The sequence below is a fragment of the Pollicipes pollicipes genome, unplaced genomic scaffold (assembly GCF_011947565.3).
Source record: "Pollicipes pollicipes isolate AB1234 unplaced genomic scaffold, Ppol_2.1 Scaffold_4219;HRSCAF=4965_pilon_pilon_pilon, whole genome shotgun sequence".
Lineage (NCBI taxonomy): Eukaryota > Metazoa > Arthropoda > Thecostraca > Pollicipedomorpha > Pollicipedidae > Pollicipes > Pollicipes pollicipes.
The window spans coordinates 21,596,515-21,616,411 of record NW_023596448.1 but is presented as its reverse complement, the minus strand read 5'-3'; the positions used below and the strand labels follow the sequence as shown (position 1 = coordinate 21,616,411).

At 56.4% G+C, this 19,897-nt stretch overlaps 1 protein-coding gene across 1 annotated transcript in view; it reads right to left on the bottom strand.

Annotated features, from left to right (window-relative positions):
• Positions 1-19,897, bottom strand: part of LOC119094996 (RNA-binding protein 38-like) — a 44,459-nt gene that overhangs the window by 11,732 nt on the left and 12,830 nt on the right. The window contains 3 exon segments of the mRNA XM_037217905.1: positions 2,036-2,038; positions 2,698-2,746; positions 8,500-8,635. Coding sequence (XP_037073800.1) covers positions 2,036-2,038; positions 2,698-2,746; positions 8,500-8,635 — 188 coding nt within the window.

Sequence of the window (19,897 nt, the reverse complement as noted above, 5' to 3'; positions counted from 1 at the left end):
AATGTGTAAGGATTAAAGGCACCATCATTACTTGACATCTGAAGCTCTAAAGCAGAAATTAGGCTCGCACGGACATGACATACCTAGTGAAATCCAGCCTAGTGTCTAGTATCCAACTAGTAATCCAACTAGTATCCAGCCATGACACCATCTGCAGCTCTTTACCATCTCTTTAGCAGTTATTCTGGTAGTCGCAGTAGATATTGTGCATCAGAAGTGCTGCTGCCGCGGATGGTTACTGCGGTGTCTGCAGCATCCTTTAGCGTCTACCCTGACCTCTGATCTCTGACCTGGTAACCCGATGACACTCCCTGTCAGGGATGACCACGGAAAGAGGGGCTGCTGTGATGTCAACGGTTGCCTTCTACCGCCGGTTCTATCTCGGAGCAAATGTCAAGCGATCATTTTCATGCAATGCCATCGGCGTAACGGGCAATTACGGGAAGTCCTGGGGCACATTCCTCCCCCCCCCCCTCCCTTCCTTTGGCAGACCATACCTTATGCCTACCTTACGCCCCGCCGGCTTTAAACCTCTTTCCAACGTGCACGACGAGTCACGCGCTCTAAGTGTGACATAGTTTGCTTCTCTAATTAAAGCGGGTTGGCGAGGAGGGGGTCGACAGCGGACAAGTCCCGTGTTTCAGCCCAAATAACCCGAGTGACCATAAAAATGTTGTCGATTGACAGTGCGCGCCCAAGCCCGCGGAGCCTCGTAAAAATAATTGAGGTCGACAACCAGCTGTTTCCAACACATATCGACGCTTTCCCGCTTGTACGCCCTTTTTGCAGATTTGCGATGATTTCATCAAACAACTAACCAGACAAGACAGACAAACAGTGGGGATTAGGGGGGGGGGGGGAGGCCAGGGAACCTCCAAAGAGCTGCACAGCTCTATTCACAATCCAAGCTGCATCTGCTCACATTTCGGCATCAGACGGATCGGCAATTTCACCCTAGATGACGGTATGATCGCGACCAGCTCCCACCGAGGAAGTGCTCAGCGGTCCCCAGTCCCGGCGATTCAGGAGAAACCGGGACGTTGGCTGTAAGACCACCTGGCTCAGGAATATGGCCGCAGAACAAGTGGTATCGCAGCCGTTAGAGCATCGCGGCAGCTAGAGTATCGTAGCTGAGCATCGCGCCGCCAGAGCATCGCGGCCGCTAGAGCGCCGCTAGAGTATCGCGGCCGCTAGAGTATCGCGGCCGCTAGAGCATCGCGGCCGCTAGAGCGCCGCTAGAGCATCGCGGCCGCTAGAGCATCGCGGCAGCCAGAGAGTGCCATGCCCAGATTGCGCCATGGCCGGGTCATCCACGTCCAGCGTGACGGCCGCTGTCCGTCCCAGCGCGCGCAAAAACCTCTCGACGGACGTTCACGCCCCCGCGATCGTCGCCCGCCAATCCGGCCAAACGCCGCCAACGACCGGGGCGTGTCTCGCCGCGACCGACGGCAAAAACGGCGCCAGCGGCCGGCGCGTGGCGCGCGAGCCTTGCTGGCGCGCCGGCCGGCCGGCCCCGGGGGACGAGCGTCGACATCGACCCTCGCCGGCCCGAGGAGCGGCGTCGGCGCATCGTCGGGTGCCGGGCGGGCCGGCGCGGGCGCGTGACCCCGCTTTCGGCAGCCAGACCCGGACGCGGGGTAGAGGGGGAGGGGTGGAAGGCGAGGCTGATCACTTGCGCGAGCAAGTTCGTCACGAATTGGCGAGATAGACGCCCCCGGTGTTATGACGAGGCGCTGCTTTATTTGCCGCTGTGCTTTATTGGACGGTATCCGTTATTAGCGAACGCTGCCTGTGCCAGAGCACACGTTCCTTGTCCTCAATTAACCAGCATCATGGTATTCGTGACACTTCTGCCAGGCACAAGAACCTTTTTTATTGTGTTATGTTCCATGCCGTTTCATTTTCCGCACTATCTTGCGAGCAACATCGCTAACTGTGAAGCGGCCAGAGAATTCTGGCTGATTACAGCTGGAACAGTTGGACAAAAAACAGCGCTACACATTCTTCTCTCTTCCCAGCTAGAAAGGGTCTCAACAGCCTTTTTGCTCGTACGTGAAGTGAATGCAACCTTCGCCCATTCGTCATCTTTTCTGCACTTTTCGATAACGAATTTGATTACTCGACCTACCCATAATGACAACCGGTCGAATCGTGTCAAAATACCACACGCTGTTTGGTGACATGGGCATCACCATGCCTCTCATGTTCTGTGCTGTCTACGCCCACAGCATTAAACACGCTTATCAGCCAGCGATCCCGACACACGCACACAGGCGGACAACCCATGTATAGTTCGCTAATAACCGTGCGCTTCAGGACAACACACAGTAGCAAACAAATGGATTTATTTCTGATTACTAATCGCTATTAGATTACTTGATAAACGCTTGGAACAACTAGGGCAGCCAGGCATGTGGAGGTGTCCGTTGCGGAGATAGCGAGTCAGTCCCCGCATTGTCTTAACGTTGAAACGGCACGCGGTTAATCGACTACTGACTAGCAAGAGCACCGCACCGCAACCGTCCATGCAGCCAACGACGTGACGTGTCCCATCACCCAGAAACCAAACCACGCGTGAGTGGGTGCGTGACGTGTGCGTGACGTCGGCGTGACGTCGGCGTGACGTCCCTGCGACGGCGGTTTAGTTCAGAGCACGGTCCCGGCATGCGGTGGTGGGAAAGAAAGGCACACACTCACGCGTACATTGCTGGATAGCGGACGCCGGCGGCAGAAGCGAGGGCGAGCCCTGGAACGGAGAGGAGGCGCCGGTCATATCCGAATACGCCTGCATACAGCGCGCACGGACGGCACAGCACGGACGGCACAGCACGGACGGCACAGCACGGACGGCACAGCACGGGCGGCACAGCACGGGCGGCTACAACAGCGCCAACTTGTACGCGATGGTGCGGCAGCCAGATCCTTCCGATGCGTCAGCAGCGGGGAAAACTTCTCCCAGCCTCAAAAGTGGTGCGGTCATACACCAGCGTACAATAAAGCAGACGGCGGTTCACTGTCCCGATTTGTGGCGCCGCTGTTTGTCGATGAAATAACTGGGAAAAACTCCTCCCAGCCTCAAAAGTAGTGCAGTCATATACTAGCGTGCAATGAAGCGGATGGCAATTCACTGTCCCGATTTGTGGCGCCGCTGTTTGTCGATGAAATAACTGGGAAAAACTCCTCCCAGCCTCAAAAGTAGTGCAGTCATATACTAGCGTGCAATGAAGCGGATGACAATTCGCTGTCCCGATTTGTGACGTCGCTGTTTGTCGGTGAAATGACCATCAGGGACAAATCAAAGGACCAAGTCCATCGGCCGACTGACTGGCGGTAATTTGCTCCACAAATGACAGCGTGGCCGTCAGAGCCTGTATCAGTGCCACTTTTTCGCATCGGGACACGGCTTGCCATTTGTGCAATCGCCCGCTGCAGAGAGCGTCTTTAGTACCAATTACGGCCGGTTTAGTGCAATCGATGTAATGGGTCCTGGGTGGGAGTAATGAGCGCATAAAAACGCGGCGCTAAAGCCAGAGCCGTGCCAAAGCCAGCCCACGGCCAGATGGCACGTGCTGATTGGCTGTTGTTCCCGGGCGGCCGTGGCGGCGGCGGCGGCGGCGACGACGGTTGGCTCGAGATGGCCGCGCTTCCGTGCCAAGACCCACGTGATGTCCCCCCCCCCCACCCCCCTCCCTCTTTGCGAAATATCTCTGAGCCTGTCTTTCTGCGCTGGGCAGTACCTGCTGCTACTGAGATGACGAGGGCGGGAGAGGCTGAGGTGAAGAGCCACCGACGATAGAGAGACGAAACTCCTGGGTAACCACGCGGCGTACCGCCTGTCCTGCTGCGCACGGCAGGAGCGCGCCAACTAGTGAGGAGACAGCTCTCTATTGACGTCCTTCTCTTTAGATCACCACCAGACAACATTCCGTTGGTGTTGTACTTTCAGGCACGCCACGCAGGGCATCCCACCACTGCCACAGCCATGGCACGATAAGCCCAGGCCGGCCGGACATCGCGGCGACCGGCCGACCAAAGCCGCCGGCATTTGCGTGCGCAGAGTAATTACTTCCGGGTGGACCGTAATCGGTGTGGGTTTGCCACTATCCTTTAAGTCTCCTTAGCGACGTGGTTGTTTACAGCGCTGATGTATGGCGCGATATTTCACCTGAATTGCCAATGCTAGCCAACGGTTCTACAGAAGCGCAGCAAGCGAGCGTTGTGCTGAAGAAGTGCGGGAGTCATGTGACCTGATTGCTCAAGCATGGGCCTGTGCACACAAGTGTTAGGGCGGATTTACATGACTTAAAGCCAGGCGTAGTTTCATGGGCAAAACGATCGTTTTCAGTCTAAAACAGGACTCAATGCCGTTGATGTAATTGGACTCGTAGGATTCGTCGTTGCCGTTGAGCTCGTGACCGATGAAGCCAAAAAAAAAACGCATCAAGAAAAGACACCGCGCTTTGCGAAATCGAACGTACCAATAAAACTAGATTTGACCGTCATTCAACACAACACAAACTAGACTATTTGCGTCAAATTTTGAGCACTTGCATTTTGGCGCAGTTACAAAACATTCGCTTATCCTTTCGATCACATTTAACCATCTGACGGAATTTATTTGTAGTAGTTGCCAATCCGTCAAACACTTCTGCTCTCGGAAGGCCTGGCAATCTGAACTAGCTGAACTAGCAGCTCCTGTCGCGAGCGAAATTGGCAGAGCTGAACCAGGCGGCGCGATCATCGACCCCAAGTTGTGATCACAACAATCCATGTTGACCCATATTTGACACATCAACACTTCGGAAGATTAAGATCGCGGACCCCTGCCCAGATCAAAGCCTGGCCAGACACCCGAATCGCGATCAAAGCCTGGCCCGACACCCAAACCGCGATCAAAGCCCATTCGCCTCCACGATGCGCCCCTGACGCCACCACCGACATTTCACACGCTCCGCCGACTATATCCATCCCGACTAACTTTACCCCATCCCCATCCCCATCCCCATCCCCATCCCCGTGTCACCCGCCCCTGAGCGCACATACCACCGCGCTCGGGCGTTCCGGCCATACCTCCAGACGAGCGATGCCGGGGTGATGACCGCTCACTCCCCCCCCCCTCCCCCTGCATCGCAGGAGCGCGGTGTATGCGGGCGCGGCGGCGCGCGCGGTCGCCGCCGCCGCCGGCGGAGCGAGCCGCCGACAGGCCGCGCGCGCCGCCTTCCGCTGCGCACTCCGCACGAGCCATTCTTGGCGCTGCGCTCAAGAAAGCGGGGTGGCGAAACGCGGCGCGCCGCTGGCGGCCGCTGAGAGCTCGCGCCTCAGCTGTTTGACAGGCGGCCGCTGTCTTCTCGGCGCGCCACAGTTGTCTCAGACGGCTGCACGTGTCCGCCGGGGAATGGGGAGGGCAGAGATGGTCTGATTGCAGGTGACTATCGCATGGATCCAGGAGGGGTGCAGAGACGGTCTGGTGCGGGGTGACTATCGCATAGATCCAACAGGGTTGCAGAGACCGTCTAGTGCGGGTGACTATCGCATGGATTCAGGAAGGGTGCAGAGACGGTCTGGTGCGGGTGACTACCACATGGATCCAGGAGGAGTGTAGAGACAGTCTGGTGCGGGTGACTACCACATGGATCCATGAGGGGTGCAGGGACCGGTCTGATGCGGGTGACTATCGCATGGATCCAGGAGAGGTGATGGCTGGTTTGCGCCAGTGAGTGCCCGGCTGACCTTATGAACTGCCTGTTTGGGGATATCCAGGATTGCGTTCAAACAACGTTAGGCCAAGAAGTGTTTCCCGACTACCTTCAAAGTCGAAGAATTAGCGCCTACGCTTTCTGTGTTGGGAGTTGGTGTGGGATTGTTTAGAGAGCCCTCTTTCCCCGAAAAGCGCGCGAGAGTGGCATGTCCTCTCCCGGGGGGTGGCAGATTTAATGAGACAGACTCCATGCTAGGTAGGTGCTGAACAAAGCATTGATGACGCCTGCTGTAGCAAACACTGGACTGTTTCAAGAATTCGACAGCCAGGCAGAGAACATTGAAACATGGACAGTATACCCCTGAGCGATCTCAAATGTGGTTCGAGGGAGTAACAGGTCAGCCCACTTGTATTTGGCGGCATCACTCGGATGAAATCATCACTTGGATCATCATCATTGGATGAAAAAAGCAGGCGGCAGTGCGACCGGAGCGGCGGCAAACGCCTTAGATGCAGCCGGATGATGGAGCGGCTGGAGATGGTTGACCTCAAGAAAGAGTTCGTTATGAAATCAGATTTTGTGTTGAGTATACACTTATCGTGACTGACTGCACCATTAAGAAAGTGCTTGTTGGTGACCAAACATTTTCAACCACTGGTGGAGGACCTGGCCTTCCAGTGTCATTGAGAATGTAGTACCTTTCATGATGTCTGGCATACTTTAGGTGTATTATTTTCCCATTGAAACACGCCCATTTCAGCGGCCTTCCTATGCTAAATGTTCTTGGCATTCTCTACTCTGCGCACAAAAATGACAACTTCCCTAAGTTTTTAATCCCGTCTGGAAAGTCTCACCTCACCAAAAAGACCCATTCGGTAAACCTATCTTCGTTACTAGACATAACTGACCGCTTTAGAAGCCCCCGCATTAAACGGACGATGTGCTACAACTCGGTCCACCACAGACGCGCAAGTCGCAGAAGTCCCTGTTACACAGCAATGGGCCTCAAATCCATTACGTTCACGTTATATTGAGCGCGTAGCAAGAGTATCTGAACCTGATGAAGCACAAAATGTGAATGGTAAGGTACAGTAAGTGGAAGGCAAGCGTCCTTTGGCGCATGGAAGGTACCGTGATATAGATGGAATGAATGCCACACGACCTATTCCGTCGGGAAGACCATGAGTCGAGGCCCACCAGAACCGCGCCGAAAAGGAAGTGTGGCACTGGCGTACGGGAGAAGCTTGGCCGAGGAGTGAGAAATAGATCAAAGGATTGCCCCCCCCCCACACCCCCACCCTAATACGAGCAGTTGGACGCCCCTGGGTGGTCAGAGAAGAGCGCCTGTGACAATCCAGACCTCCAACGAGCAATTAATTTATATTTTGCCACCAGTCATCTTGAGAAGATTACGCGCAACCCTGATGAATGGACCATGGAGTTAGCACAAGCGTCTATGGCCCAAAATGGAGCTGGGATCAGCCAGCCGGAGCTGGGCTTGGCTTGATCTCAGCGGCGTGCGGAATTGTCATAAATGGAAACGGATGCAGGCAAATGCGTGCCAATCTACTGTATCAGAAAAATTGCACTGAAAAACGACATGGTGTCAAAAACGATGCCGCTTGCATGACTTGAAGCGCTCTGCACAGTGGACAAGCCCGTCAATGAGAAGACGAAAAACACGCGCATGGTAGGCAGCGATAGCACAGGATCATCATATTCCCGCGAATTTTTCGCCAGGGGCTCAGCAGCACCTTCCGGGCATTGTCGAATGTTCTGTGTAAAATGACTAGAAGTCCGGAAACCAGGACGAAGTCCTGTAAAGAATCATAAGAAAGCTGGCGAATTGTGCCCGTTGGGGACAGTGAAGCTGTGTCAGACGCTGAGGAAACACGAGCAAACAAACGGCCAACGGCCGGCTGGTGCGAGTCACATGATGGTCACGTGACGTCACTGCTGCAGCTCTGATGCTGGAAGCGGCCGTTGTACTGCATAGGGAAGGTCGGCTGTTTTGGGCTGGTATGTGGGTGACGACAATAAAACAACGCAAGCCTCTCATTTCGTCATAATTTCTCTAACTGTAAGCCTTATTCAGGGGCATTCATTCTGTGTACTTAGTTTTCACACCCTGTCCAAGAAAGGTGAAAAATTGGGCTTCTAAGAACTCCTCCAACCAAAGAATTTACATCACATTTTCGCTCTAAACGCGTGTTTTAATGTTTTTAGAGCATTTTTCATGTTTCCAGGGCTTGTCTGAATATATGTTTCCCTCGTCTCTCCCTTGTTTATCCCCTAGCACGCCCAGGCCAGTGTCCTGCTCGAGATGAGCACCCCTTGACATGGGCGCGGAGGCACGCCGTGCGTGCTACTGGGCCCAATTCTCTTTTGGTACCGTTTGTATTGTCAAAACTAAAAAGTTATCTAATCGGCTCGAAAGGAGCCGCGGTCCAGTAAGAGCTTGGATCGGCCCCTTAAGACCCACCAAAAAGTGTGCCTAAAAAACAATCATACTTCCTGGTCCCAGCCCAACTTAATTACGTACGCTGGACGTCCCTGTTAATGAAGGCTATCAAGGCGACCTAAACCATACGAAGCCTTTCGAAAATCCTTGCTGGTTCATTTCGGTTTGTGTCGTTTGTGATAAGTTGAAAACGGTCGCCCGTCCACAGCTCAAAACCTTGACGCCGAGTTCATGATGTGAACTATTCTGAGCCCGACGGTGCTGCCCCCTGCGAGAGCCAACTCAGACGACCACACAAACGGAGATGAGAGAGAAGAGAAAGAAAGGCGGCATACTGACCCCACTCACCAGCCTGTAGGTTGCCGCGCGGCTTCGCGCCCAGGTAAGCCAGATTCACATTGGCCTTGCGCCCGTCGATGATGGGATTAGGGTCCTTGCACGCGCGTTCCGCCGCTGCCTTGTCCGCCATCGTTACCTGTCAAAAGGTCAGAGGTCAGCGCGCCGCTTCGGACCACGTGACCTGGCCGGCGCGGCGATTGGCCGGCGTCGGTGACACCTGACAGTGCTCGAGTGTTTACTCGGGCGAGCCTATTATTAGCTGGGCGGGGGTGCGACCGCCTGTTTGCCGGCACTGTAGTGAGATGTCGCCGCCGGCGCGGCGGGCCGGCCGCCACCCCCAGCCGGGCCGAAATAGCGGCACCCGACGGAGGAGGCGCCGCCGGCTCCGATTACCCGGACGACGGGCGCCGCGGCGCCGGCGGCAGACACAGGTGATGCTCCGGCGCCCCACAGCTGCGGGCCACAGCCGCGCCGGGAGACCCCGCCGGCACCGCTGCAGCCGGCAGGCACCCGACGAACTGCTGATGCCACTCCCAAACGGATACAGAAGAGAAATGTATGCTCGGATTTGAATTACATGTGATGGTGGAGATCTTTGTGATTTGTCGCTAGTTAGTTGCTAGTAGGCAGCCACAACGGCTCTTCTGCAGCCATGATCTTGCGTATTTCCTACCCTCGAACGCGGTGGCAATCTAGGCATTGAAATCGCGCCAATTCACATATGACATCGCACAATACCACACACTCACACACTGGAAAAGGCACGACACAGCAATCAAGCACCCCAATCACAGAGCCAAACCTTATTTTCAGTCGTTAGTAAAATATAATCTTCCGTGTGAAACTGAACGGTCCCGCTTGACCATGAGGTCAATAAAGCGCCTTTATGTGGGGTGCCGACAGCGTAATGGTTAACGCGTCTGCGTTAACCACCGCACGTCTGGGAGACCAGAGGTACGGGGTTTGCATCACCCGCGGTGCCCACCCATCCTGCCAGGGTGAGAAGCAGGCGACGCCATATGGCCTCAGCATCTAAGTGCGTCGTAAAGTCCCGATGACGAGACGAAACGTGTTCTTGTCAAGCGTCATCGAGATCGCGCAGGGCGTCATCGAAATCGCGCAGGCCTGCCGTTGCGCATTCTGTTTCGTACTCTGCTACGAAATGACTCATTTAATGTTAGTTGGCGGCAAATGCCAAATGAGGGGCCTGGAAAGGAACAGACATGCTCAAACTGTTCAGGAAACAAACACGAGCTTGGCTTCTGGCGATTTTCCATTACTACCTGCTGTGTTTGTGACAAGCCTTAAGTGCACTTTAATGGCGCCAATGGTTGACGTCAATATTTACTACATTCGTGTTGGCCTCTCGTGTTGTTTGGTCAATTCGAAGGCAACACTGACGGTGCGAATCCGTTCCCGGCCGTAACGTTGTGTGAACGGACGAATAAATGCTGTCCACTGAAAGAAAGAAGTCTTTTGAACCAGCTTTTTACGTTCAACTCCACAGACTGTATATTTGCTGCACACTACTTGGAACCTGCGTGAGCGTTAGGGGAAAGACGGTGGCCCTGGATATGATGTCGGCCGACTCTCCAGAGGATTATCCCTGCTGAACACCACGCAGTGCTGTGATGTGCGGTCGTTAAGATATAAGGCTGAAAATAGCGTTGTAGACCGACTAGGCCGTGTGAAGTTACTACGCCAAACTGAAGATGCCCCGACTTATTAACCTAGGACAAAGGTTTTTTAATTGTAGGAAGGGGAGCAGATCTGAAATAACTTTCCAATTCGTTCCATACAACTTTAACAAACTCTCTCGAAACAAGTGGAGGAGCACCTATTTGTGCTTTTGAAAGTACCTACTTTTCAAACGTGTGGAGAGTTATACTGATGACTAATGCCTTGGCGTACGGTTTCGGGTTCCAACTATTGGTCACAAACTTTTCACTGACGCAGGTGCTTACCAATGCCTCAACTTTTGTATCATGATACAAGTTTTTCAAAGCCGTTAGGCTGAAAAAAAAATGGTGGGTTCGTATGTTAAACATTACTTACCAGGAGGTTGCCAAGAGGTTCGGAGCAGCATATCAAGCAAATAAAATTAAACATATCATGGAAATGACCCACTTTTCAGGCTGAACTTATGGTGACGAGTGTTGCCTAAAATCGGGAGCTTATGGTCTCTTACTGATGCCGGGTTATTTACTTTGTAGGTCAGTTGCCCTTCAGCGTCGTCAGTCATGCTGCTTTTGCACTTGCAGTAGTAACGTTTCCGCGCACTCCACCTACATATTCGGATCCTACTTGGCCACGTTTCCCCCATCACAGGTGATAAATTAAATTACCCAATATTTTAAGTGTTTATCAGACATCACCTTCCGTCGTAATTTTGCTGCCGGGCTTTCTGCACAGAAGACACGGGACGTTGCGCCGGCCACGTGATACCAGACGCGCTCCGACCCAAGACAACAGCGATCAAGACCGGGGCGCAATCGTGCCCAACGCATCGTTAACACCGCGATTGACAATTGCCGCGACGGTGCCGACGCTACTCGTGACACAGTTTGCGACGTTGCAAAACGACGCAGAACAAACTGACGTTATTGGCCATTGCCGCGCGGCTGGCGTTACATTCCGACTCACTCCGCCCCACCGCCGCTGGGAGCAGGCTGAAAACCGGCCTCCAGGTGTCTACGCCCCTGCCTTCGGACGCCTCCGCCTCCTGACATCACTCTCTTCCCGCCAGTTTATCGCCGGACACCTCTCCCTCCAGACGCGGCCTACCTCCAGACATCCCTGCCTTCCCTCCAGTTTATCGCCGGATACCTCTCCCTCCAGACGCTCCTAACCTCCAGACATCCCTGCCTTGCTTTCAGTTTCTCGCTGGCGAGCCCTTCCCGTGCGTTGTGAAGTGCGTTGTGCTGGCGAGCCCTTCCCGTGCGTTGTGCGTTGTGGCGCAGCGTTGTGTTCAACGCTGCGCCTCTCTGTATACGCGGGTCGCGCGGTGTCCCGCCCCGTCCTCGCAGTGCAAACCCCCGCCCCCCACCCCCCAGGTCCGTCAGCGCGAGCCGCGCAGTGTCCCTGTCCTCGCAGTGCAAACCCCCGCCACCACGCTGGCCCAGGCGACGCTGCCTGTTTTTGAGGCGCTCCGCGTGGGGGGGGGGGGGGGCGGCCGGCGGCGGCGGCGGCGCGCGCCGGCCGATACCCAGCCCGGGCGGGCGGCGGGGATCTGGACCACGTGTACCCGCGTCCGCCGCCGGCCGCGGGTGTGCAGCGGCGCCGTGACGTCACGACATGACATTTAGCGGGGCCGGCGAGGGACCGGCCAGCGGCGTCCATGGTGACCTTTGACGGGCCACCTGGGCGGTCGGCTGACTCAGCGGCCGGCCACCGCTGACGGATGAGGGCCGCTCCCAATCTGGACCGGACCACACGTATCGTGCTAATCGACGGAGCGGCGTCGGCACCGGAGTTCGGCCACGTCCGAGCTTGGCCAGAGGGGACTGACTCGCTCTAAGAGCAGATTGATTGGGCTTGCGTGGCGGGCTTGGCTTGACACTGGCCTCCGAGCGTGTCAGGCGTCCGGGTCCGCCTGCGCCTCAGGCTGCAGGCGCCAGGGTCCGCCTGCGGCTCAGCCTGCAGGCGCCAGGGTCCGCCTGCGCCTCAGGCTGCAGGCGTCACGTCATCGTCACGCTGGGAGGCCAGCATCCAGTCAATCCTGATACACAAACTCAATCACCTAATCATTCTAGTCGATTGGGTTGTTGTTTTCATTAAGAAAACGACATTGCATTGGGCAAACAACTGGCAATCACCGAATCGCCTCACGAAGGCGATGGTGAAGTTCTATCAGTCATATTTAGGCACTGCTCAGGGTCAAAAACATTACTGTTACTGTTGCCCGTACCGCGGGAGTTCACACAAAGTACGGATGTGGTACGGCAAAAGTCCATTTCAATTCGTTTTTGGTCGCAAGGCACCATGGGCCTGACTAAATATCATTTAACAGTTCGAGGGACGAACAGAGGGTGCTGGGTAAGTTCAAGAGTCGTTGTCCTTGTCGAGTTCCCCCTCCCCTCCCCCGCTATCAGTTGTCGCGCGCTCGTCACTGCCGTGACGGTACACAAGATGAGAACTTCGCCATCAAACCTGTGGCACGCACCCAGCAGTGCCGCCGCCACCCCATGAGCAAGACATCTTAGGAGCCCGGGTCCTGCTGCAGTCCATCATTTCAGGAGCGCTGGTCCGTCCGCTACCCACAGCCGGCCTCCTGATCAATCCTGACCCCCTCACACCGCCACCACCACCACGCCGGCGCCATCTGGGTCGCCTGGTGTTCCGCGCCGAGGCCGTTGGGGGAGGGGGGGGGGCGGTGAGTCAGGGACCGGTCGCCACAGGTGCCGTCCCAGGTGTGTTGGCCCGCCGCGCCACCACAGCTGAGCGTCAGGCCTCCACTCCCCTCCCCTCCCCCTCCCCTCCTCGCCCCAGCCCGCCCTAGGCGCCACACCAGGGGACGCGATGACACGAGGCGGCCGAGCACGTGCCGGCGGCCGTCCAGGACAGTGCTGCCCCCCCCCCCCCGTCCCCCTCCCCCACAGGGTGACGACCACGGCGGCGCGAGGGAGCATCCTCCCGCGTGCTGCCGCCCTGCGTCGCCAACGACGCAGCACAACGAGTAAGCCGACGGCTCGCCCCGCGCCTCCTCCTTTCCGATTGGCACGAACAGGTTAACAACGAGGAGGAAGATTCTCCATTTCAAATGGCACAGGGCGGATGACGGCGGCTGGACGGACGCTGGTGGCGTCTGCTGCACGGCAACCTGGCACGGCAGAAAAGCAGCCATTCCCGGCGTCCTCCCCTCCCCCTCCCCGCCGCCGCGCAGAAAGCTGCCGCCGCCAGACTGAAAGCCAAGCCGGAGCCCGAGACAGTGAAAGCGGTGTGCCACGGCAGTGAACGCACGTCGGAAGCCTGGGCGGGGGCTTCGGCGGCGCGCGCAACTCTTGGAGCTGGCTGGCAGTGAATCGCTGCTTGCCGCTCAGAAAACAGGGACGTTGCTTCCGCAGCTGCTGGGCGAAACATGCCGCTGACTTTTTGGTCGTCGTGAGCCGGGAGGAGATGTTCGTGAATGGACTGCGTGTTGCAGCGGCAATGCAAAGGGAGCTGACAGATTTGTCAAAACATCCAGCGCGTAGAGAAAGTTACCGAGACAATTTGGAACTGGGGAGATTTACTGAAATGACCGACGACAGACGCATACTTAACGGCAGGGTTCGAGCAAGGGAGAGGAGTAGGAGGAAGCCGGGAGAAGGACCGGGTAAATGAAAAATTCGAAGGAAGAAAAGGGTGAGGGAATAGAAGAGGCAAAGAGTAGGCGAGGGAGAAAGGCAGGCTACAGGCGATAGTATGAAAGAGGATGAGGGACGAAAAGGACCAAGGGAAGAAACCGGAGGAGCGATGGGGTGAAAGAGGACGAGGGACGGGGACGGCCGAGGGAAAAAAGGAAATGAGTGGAAGGAGATCAAAAAGGAGACCTGCCGACAAAATTTTCGAAGAAGTACACGTAATTCCCGTGCAACTGCCACGGGGGGGCGGGACCCTTTGTGGCGCTGTAGCGGCTGATGGCGCAGCAGTCGCCAAGCGTGGTCACCCGGGAGAAGAGGCCACCAAATCTAAGCCAGACAGCGCAGCCGACTGCGTCACTGGCCGTCGTATCGTCGATGGCGCCACTCCACGTCGCTATGCTACCAAAAACCGCTATCACAAAGTGAAAACCACAGCACAGCAGAACGTGGCTATTGAAATCAGGGATACCTTTGGTCGGTGGCCGATTTTCACTGGTATCGCAGAATAGACGTCGACGCGCCACCGCTATGACGGCCAAACCATGGAACGCTAGATCTGGTTCATGCATGGTATCACACGTAGAAAATACACGCCAAAACCATGCCAGGTTTTAGTAGCCGTAAACAAACTGAAAGAGACATCGTGATCGTCCGGAATTTAGCTTCATCATTCACTGATCAGGACCAAGATATGTTATTGACACTGTCACTGAAAACAAACCAAACTAATATCAATAGCAGTCAAATAAAACACCACCCAAAAGGATCTAGCGAGATCAAAGACAACCGCACTGGCACAGCAAGATTCACGCCACCCCTTACGCGTCTCAATATAGGCTGTACCGCAATACGCCTTGTTGGGCCTCCGCGAGTTATCCAGCTAGAGGCACATTGCCGTCAAGGAGGAGCTAGAAAATTGAGAATAGCGTCAACGGGGCACTGGACACGGAGACGGGACGAGACGAGCGCGCACAGCCAATCCCAGCAAGGGACACGGGCGAGATGTCACACCAGTGTCACCCCGCAGAGACCGAGCCGGCGTCCTCGGACGTGGCGACACGCGTAGTCGGGTCGGCGTCAGGCGTACCTGGCGGGCAGGGTTATTAGACTTGGGCTGGGGGTGGAATCGGACTGGCGCATTCGAACTTCCTCTGAATGGCATAGCGTGGCACACTATGTGTGGTGCATAGAGCCGTGTCAAACATATTATCCAGTGCGACGAAGTGTTTTTCAAGTCCAAGACAGGCCCAAGCAATCCACAAACATCGAGTGATAATGGCGAGTAAACGGTGCATCACAAAGCCAACTGTCGACGACGTGATAATTTAAATGTTTGCAATGCATGCTGTCTTATAAGTCAGCACCAAGTCCCTATTACGTAAAGATCAGCGACGATTATTGTCGGACGCCAATAATAAAAAGCAATAACCCGATAAAAATTTTCCGGTAACTTCATTCTGTAACAAAAAAGAATATGTGCGTACCCTTGGCGCATATGCATGCACCACATTTCATGTGCTGGTGCCATAAGCTGGCACACCTTGCCCAGCTTTCCCCGATCTGTTCTCGGGAATCATGAGTCTGATATCTTTCCCAGCGGTAGCGCGTTTTTGTATCGAAGTTACTACTGGTTAACGCGCTGCTGCCAAAAGCATTTAAAGAAGCCTCCGTAGTTCCTCCGCGTTGTGGCACCACCACAAAAAACACAAAAAAACGACAAAAAAGGAAAAAACCACGGAGGCTCGGATAAAACCGCAAAAAACAACCGCAGAAGAAACATAGGGCTGTTGACCAGCAGAAACTCATTGTAAGGGAATTGGGCCATTGTTTTGTTCGCACCGATCAGTTCGACACGCGACGGTCGACGGTAGCCTTGTGCTGTGCGTCCGATGGCGCTTTATTTTCGCGCTCAAGCTTAGAGAAGCTGCGTGGGTCTAACAGGCCAACAATACGACCACTGCTCAGCGCTAACTTATTGAAGTGCCTCGCCGACATCGACGAAAAGCCCTTACAAATGCAGAAGAGATGACAAAGATCTCCATAAAGACACAGTGACCTGCAGGTTTTAGGAGGGCCTTTGGGTTCATCAGGGTCAAAACAAATATTTCAAGGCAGCCCTAGAAAGTTCAGGCAGCACGGAAAGACTCCAGAGCCCCTATGCATCCAGTCTGTTCCCTCCCTCTGTTTCAACCAGTGACGACCTTTTCCATTTGACTTCGGCGAGTCCTAGAGGTCCACATTGTTCCCGCTCACCACAGTCCCGCGCCGGTCCCATCGCCTGTCCCATTTCCAGTCCCTTCCCACGTCACTTCGGGTTCATGTCCCGCTTCGGATCTCTCCCTGAACGCAGATCCTAGCTGAAATTATGCACTCACTCGCACTATCTCTGGTCTTGTACCTGATTGCTGAAGTGGTTTCAGTGGTATTTCTGCTCATGGCTAGAGCTGTTCCCGGTGCCATTTGTGGACCAGTCTCAGCCTGGCCTCAGTGTCCGCCTGGCCCCACTCTCTGTCAGCCTCAGACACGCCGAGCGAGAAGCAGTCCCAGCCTGGCCCCAGTCTCATTATGTGCCCCGATCCCTGTAGGCCCCGGACTGGCCCGAGCGGGGAGGGGGGGGGGGGCAGTCCCAGCCTGGCCCCAGTCTCATTCTAGGCCCCGATCCCTGTCGGCCCCAGACTCGCCCGAGCCGGGGAGGTGGGAGGGGGTGGGGGGGGGGGAGGCAGTCCCAGCCTAGCCCCAGTCTCATTCTGGGCCCCGATCCCTGTCGGTCCCATACTGGCCCGAGCAGTCCCAGCCTGGGGCAGTCCCAGCCTGGCCCAGCCTCAGTCTGGGCCTCATTCTCTGTCAGCCCCGACTCGCTGAGCGGAGGCCCGGCGTGGCCCGGCCGCCGGTTGAGTCAGAGACCGGGGGCCAACCCAGCGGTCACTCGCCACGCCGCCTCCCACCCAGCTGGCCCGCCGCCAGCGCTTCCCAGGCCAGCCCAGTTTAAATCGTTCTTTGTCGGCCGGCAGCGGCCAACAGACCTCCGACAGACAGCGCCAGACGCCGCCGGCGAACGTGCCAACGGCGTGCAGGCCTTTTTGCGCGCCGCCACTTGCACGCTGCCGTCGGCCGGGCTGCATCGGTCATGCTACGCCTCAGATAGCGATGCGGCCCAGTTGCTGGCAGGGGCTGCTGCCGGCCGCTACCGCGGCCCCGGGCGGTGGGGGGGGGGGGGGGGGCCAAGGGCTGAGTGCTTAGTGATTTCGGCTCCCGCGTAACGGGGGGAGCGGGTTGAACGCCGTTTGCGCCATGGCCGCTGAGCCGTAGTTTGGCCTCTGCAGCCGCTGGCGCTTTGTTAAACAGTGTGTGACAGCGCGCGTCGCATCCCCTTTTTAAATGCCGGTAGGGAACGGCAGGGGAGCAGCAAGAATCTTTTTAAGAGATTTTCTTCAGTCGGGGGCCCAGCGAGTACGCATCACGCAATTTTTACATGTCGGGAGCCATCTATGACGAAAAATACCGAATCCTGACCTAAGGAGGGGACCCGGGCCCCTTTGGCTGCGCTCCTGGAGAGCGGCGATGCACGGCTCCGGGCTCCGCGTCCAAAACGCCACGACCGGAGCCAGGGCCTACCTGGCGTCCGCCGTAACGAACATCCCAGCGGCCGAGCGCCGAAAAGGCCGCAGCCCGATGCTGCAGATCGGACGGCAGGCGGCAGTTCAGACAATACCGGCGCGCTATTTTCGGCTCGGCAGACTCCCGGCCAGTCATGCGTCCTCGGCGGCGCCGGGGCTCGCGCGGCCAGTCAGCTGACTCGGGCCGCCGGTCGGCCGAGCGGCGACCTTTGACCGCTGCGGCCCGCGCGCGGCCCGCTCTCCAGCAGCGTCGGCGGCGGTGGACGGCCCATTGTTAGCATCGACGACGGGCCGCCGCCGCAGCCTCCGCTCTCCGGATCGGATGACAAGCCCCGCCCCGGCGTCCGATTGGCGCGCGCCGGCCACGTGACCGCGAGCTTGCAGCAGCTCCGGCCGACGCCGCCGGCCGGAGGAAAATGGCGGCCGCACGCGCCCGGGGCGCAGGGTGGCTGCCGCTACGTCACTGGACGGGAGGGGGCGGGGGGGGGACGTCGAAGGCGCGCCTAAGCTCTGCCCTGGGTCATCCTTAACAGAGTCGGGTGCACAGACGATGTCTGCTTCCAAGGACACCTCTCCGTCTGCCCTTTCAGCTTTGCATCTTCGCAATCTGCCCCGAATCTGGGAAATAGTCCAGACCAAATAGCGAGATACTTCTTTGTTTTAAGTTCAGCATTGAGCGTCAGGTCCAACCACAGGCCTCCTGAGCACATTCAGCCCCGGGTTAAATGAGCAGAGTTTGCGCCGACGACCATGTACTTGTGAGCGGGCTAGGCACAGGCGCTTACCTATCTTTGTTAGCACCATCTGATGGCAAAGTGGTTCCACACCTTATGGCCGTCATGACATCACGTGCTTTAAGCGTTTGTAAAGGACGTGATATGCAACGAAATAATAAGTACAAATAATTAGTGTGAGGATTGAAGCTAGGAAAAATAATAAATATCATAATTATTAAATCCCTTCCATGCATAATGTAGCCAGCGATTAATGCCTTCATTGGGCACCATAATGCCACAGTACTTAATCAGAGCAAACCCATGAAAAATGATGATGACATCATGTGTTCTGCCACTACGCCGGGCCAGTGCTGCAACCTGCATTAACCATGATTAAATTACCGCGTATGTGCCCGCACGGGCACAAAGGACCAGGCTCTGGCCACAAATGAAAGCCTCGCGTTACGTAGGCACGCTTCAAAGAACACACGGCGGTGCATGCGGCCGCGCAATGCTCGGCCGTAACGACTGCGGCGGTCCTATCAACGGCCGGCGGCCATAGCTACCGACGTGAATCGGACGTGCGCCTCCATAAGGAAGTCCACGCCATCCACTGCTGGTCCCGCTATTGCGCCGCCCGCTCAGCTGCGCCACTCTTGAATGGCGTTTGGCGGATATATTTCGGCACCAAAAGTGCTCAAGCACGGGTCGTCCACGTGGTAAGTGGTCACCCTAAACATAGGAGACCTGGAGAAGAGAACGTGCTGAAGACGGAGCAGAAGCCGGCGGAGAACCACGCTGCACGCATAATCATTAACGGCAAGGTGGTGCATGCATTATGATTGACGGCAAGGCGGTGCCAAGAGTTATGACCTAGTCTCAGAAAGGAAATATTGGATGTGGCGGTGCTGTGTGTGGCTCCCCGGCCCTCATACCACGGAGGGTGGGAGCAAACAGGCCCGAGCACCTCATTTCGCAAATACAGACCCCTGACGTCTGGATGAGAGGCCAAATACGAGCCGGTGAATGCAGGATGGATGTTCTGGAACTCTGACGGACGCCAAGTTTTAAAATTATTATTAAACGCACAGGAACATAACATCCGCAGGCGCCCCCAAAAAAATGCGAGAAAGGTATTTTGAGGAACTCTGAGACTCCCTAGGCTCCCGTGCATTTCCGTTCTCCCTAGAGCTGCCCTCCAGTACCGGCTCCTGCCGGGGCCCGCCCCTCGATGTCAGGAGCCTTCCTACCAACATCCCGTGTGTGCGCACCTAGCCACTGCACAATGTACCATTGGAGGTGCATTGGCTGTTGCATTTGTCGGGGATCGTGCATTTCTTCTTCGATGATGCTCTCGAAGCCTGTAATTTCTGTAATTTGAACACAACGCTGCAGAGCAACGCAAAAGAATATTTGCCAAGCTTGCCTCGCCCCTTCAGGCTGTCGGACGAACCAGAGCAATTCCAGCGTGGCGCAACGTTGTCGGACTGTCCGCGTACAGCTGGAACACCTAATTTCGGACCGGCACGCCAATTACGCGGCGTGAAGCGGCCCCGAAAGCTCACTGAAAACAGCCCGTCGCCGTCCCACCAGCATTTCCTCTCACCACGACACAGGTCAGCCAAGGTCGCAGCGGCTACCCGCCGGACTGCGGCCCTGCGCGCTGCACAACACGGCCGGACGGGGCCGCCGGTGTTGGACCGGGATGGGCGCAGCGCTGCGC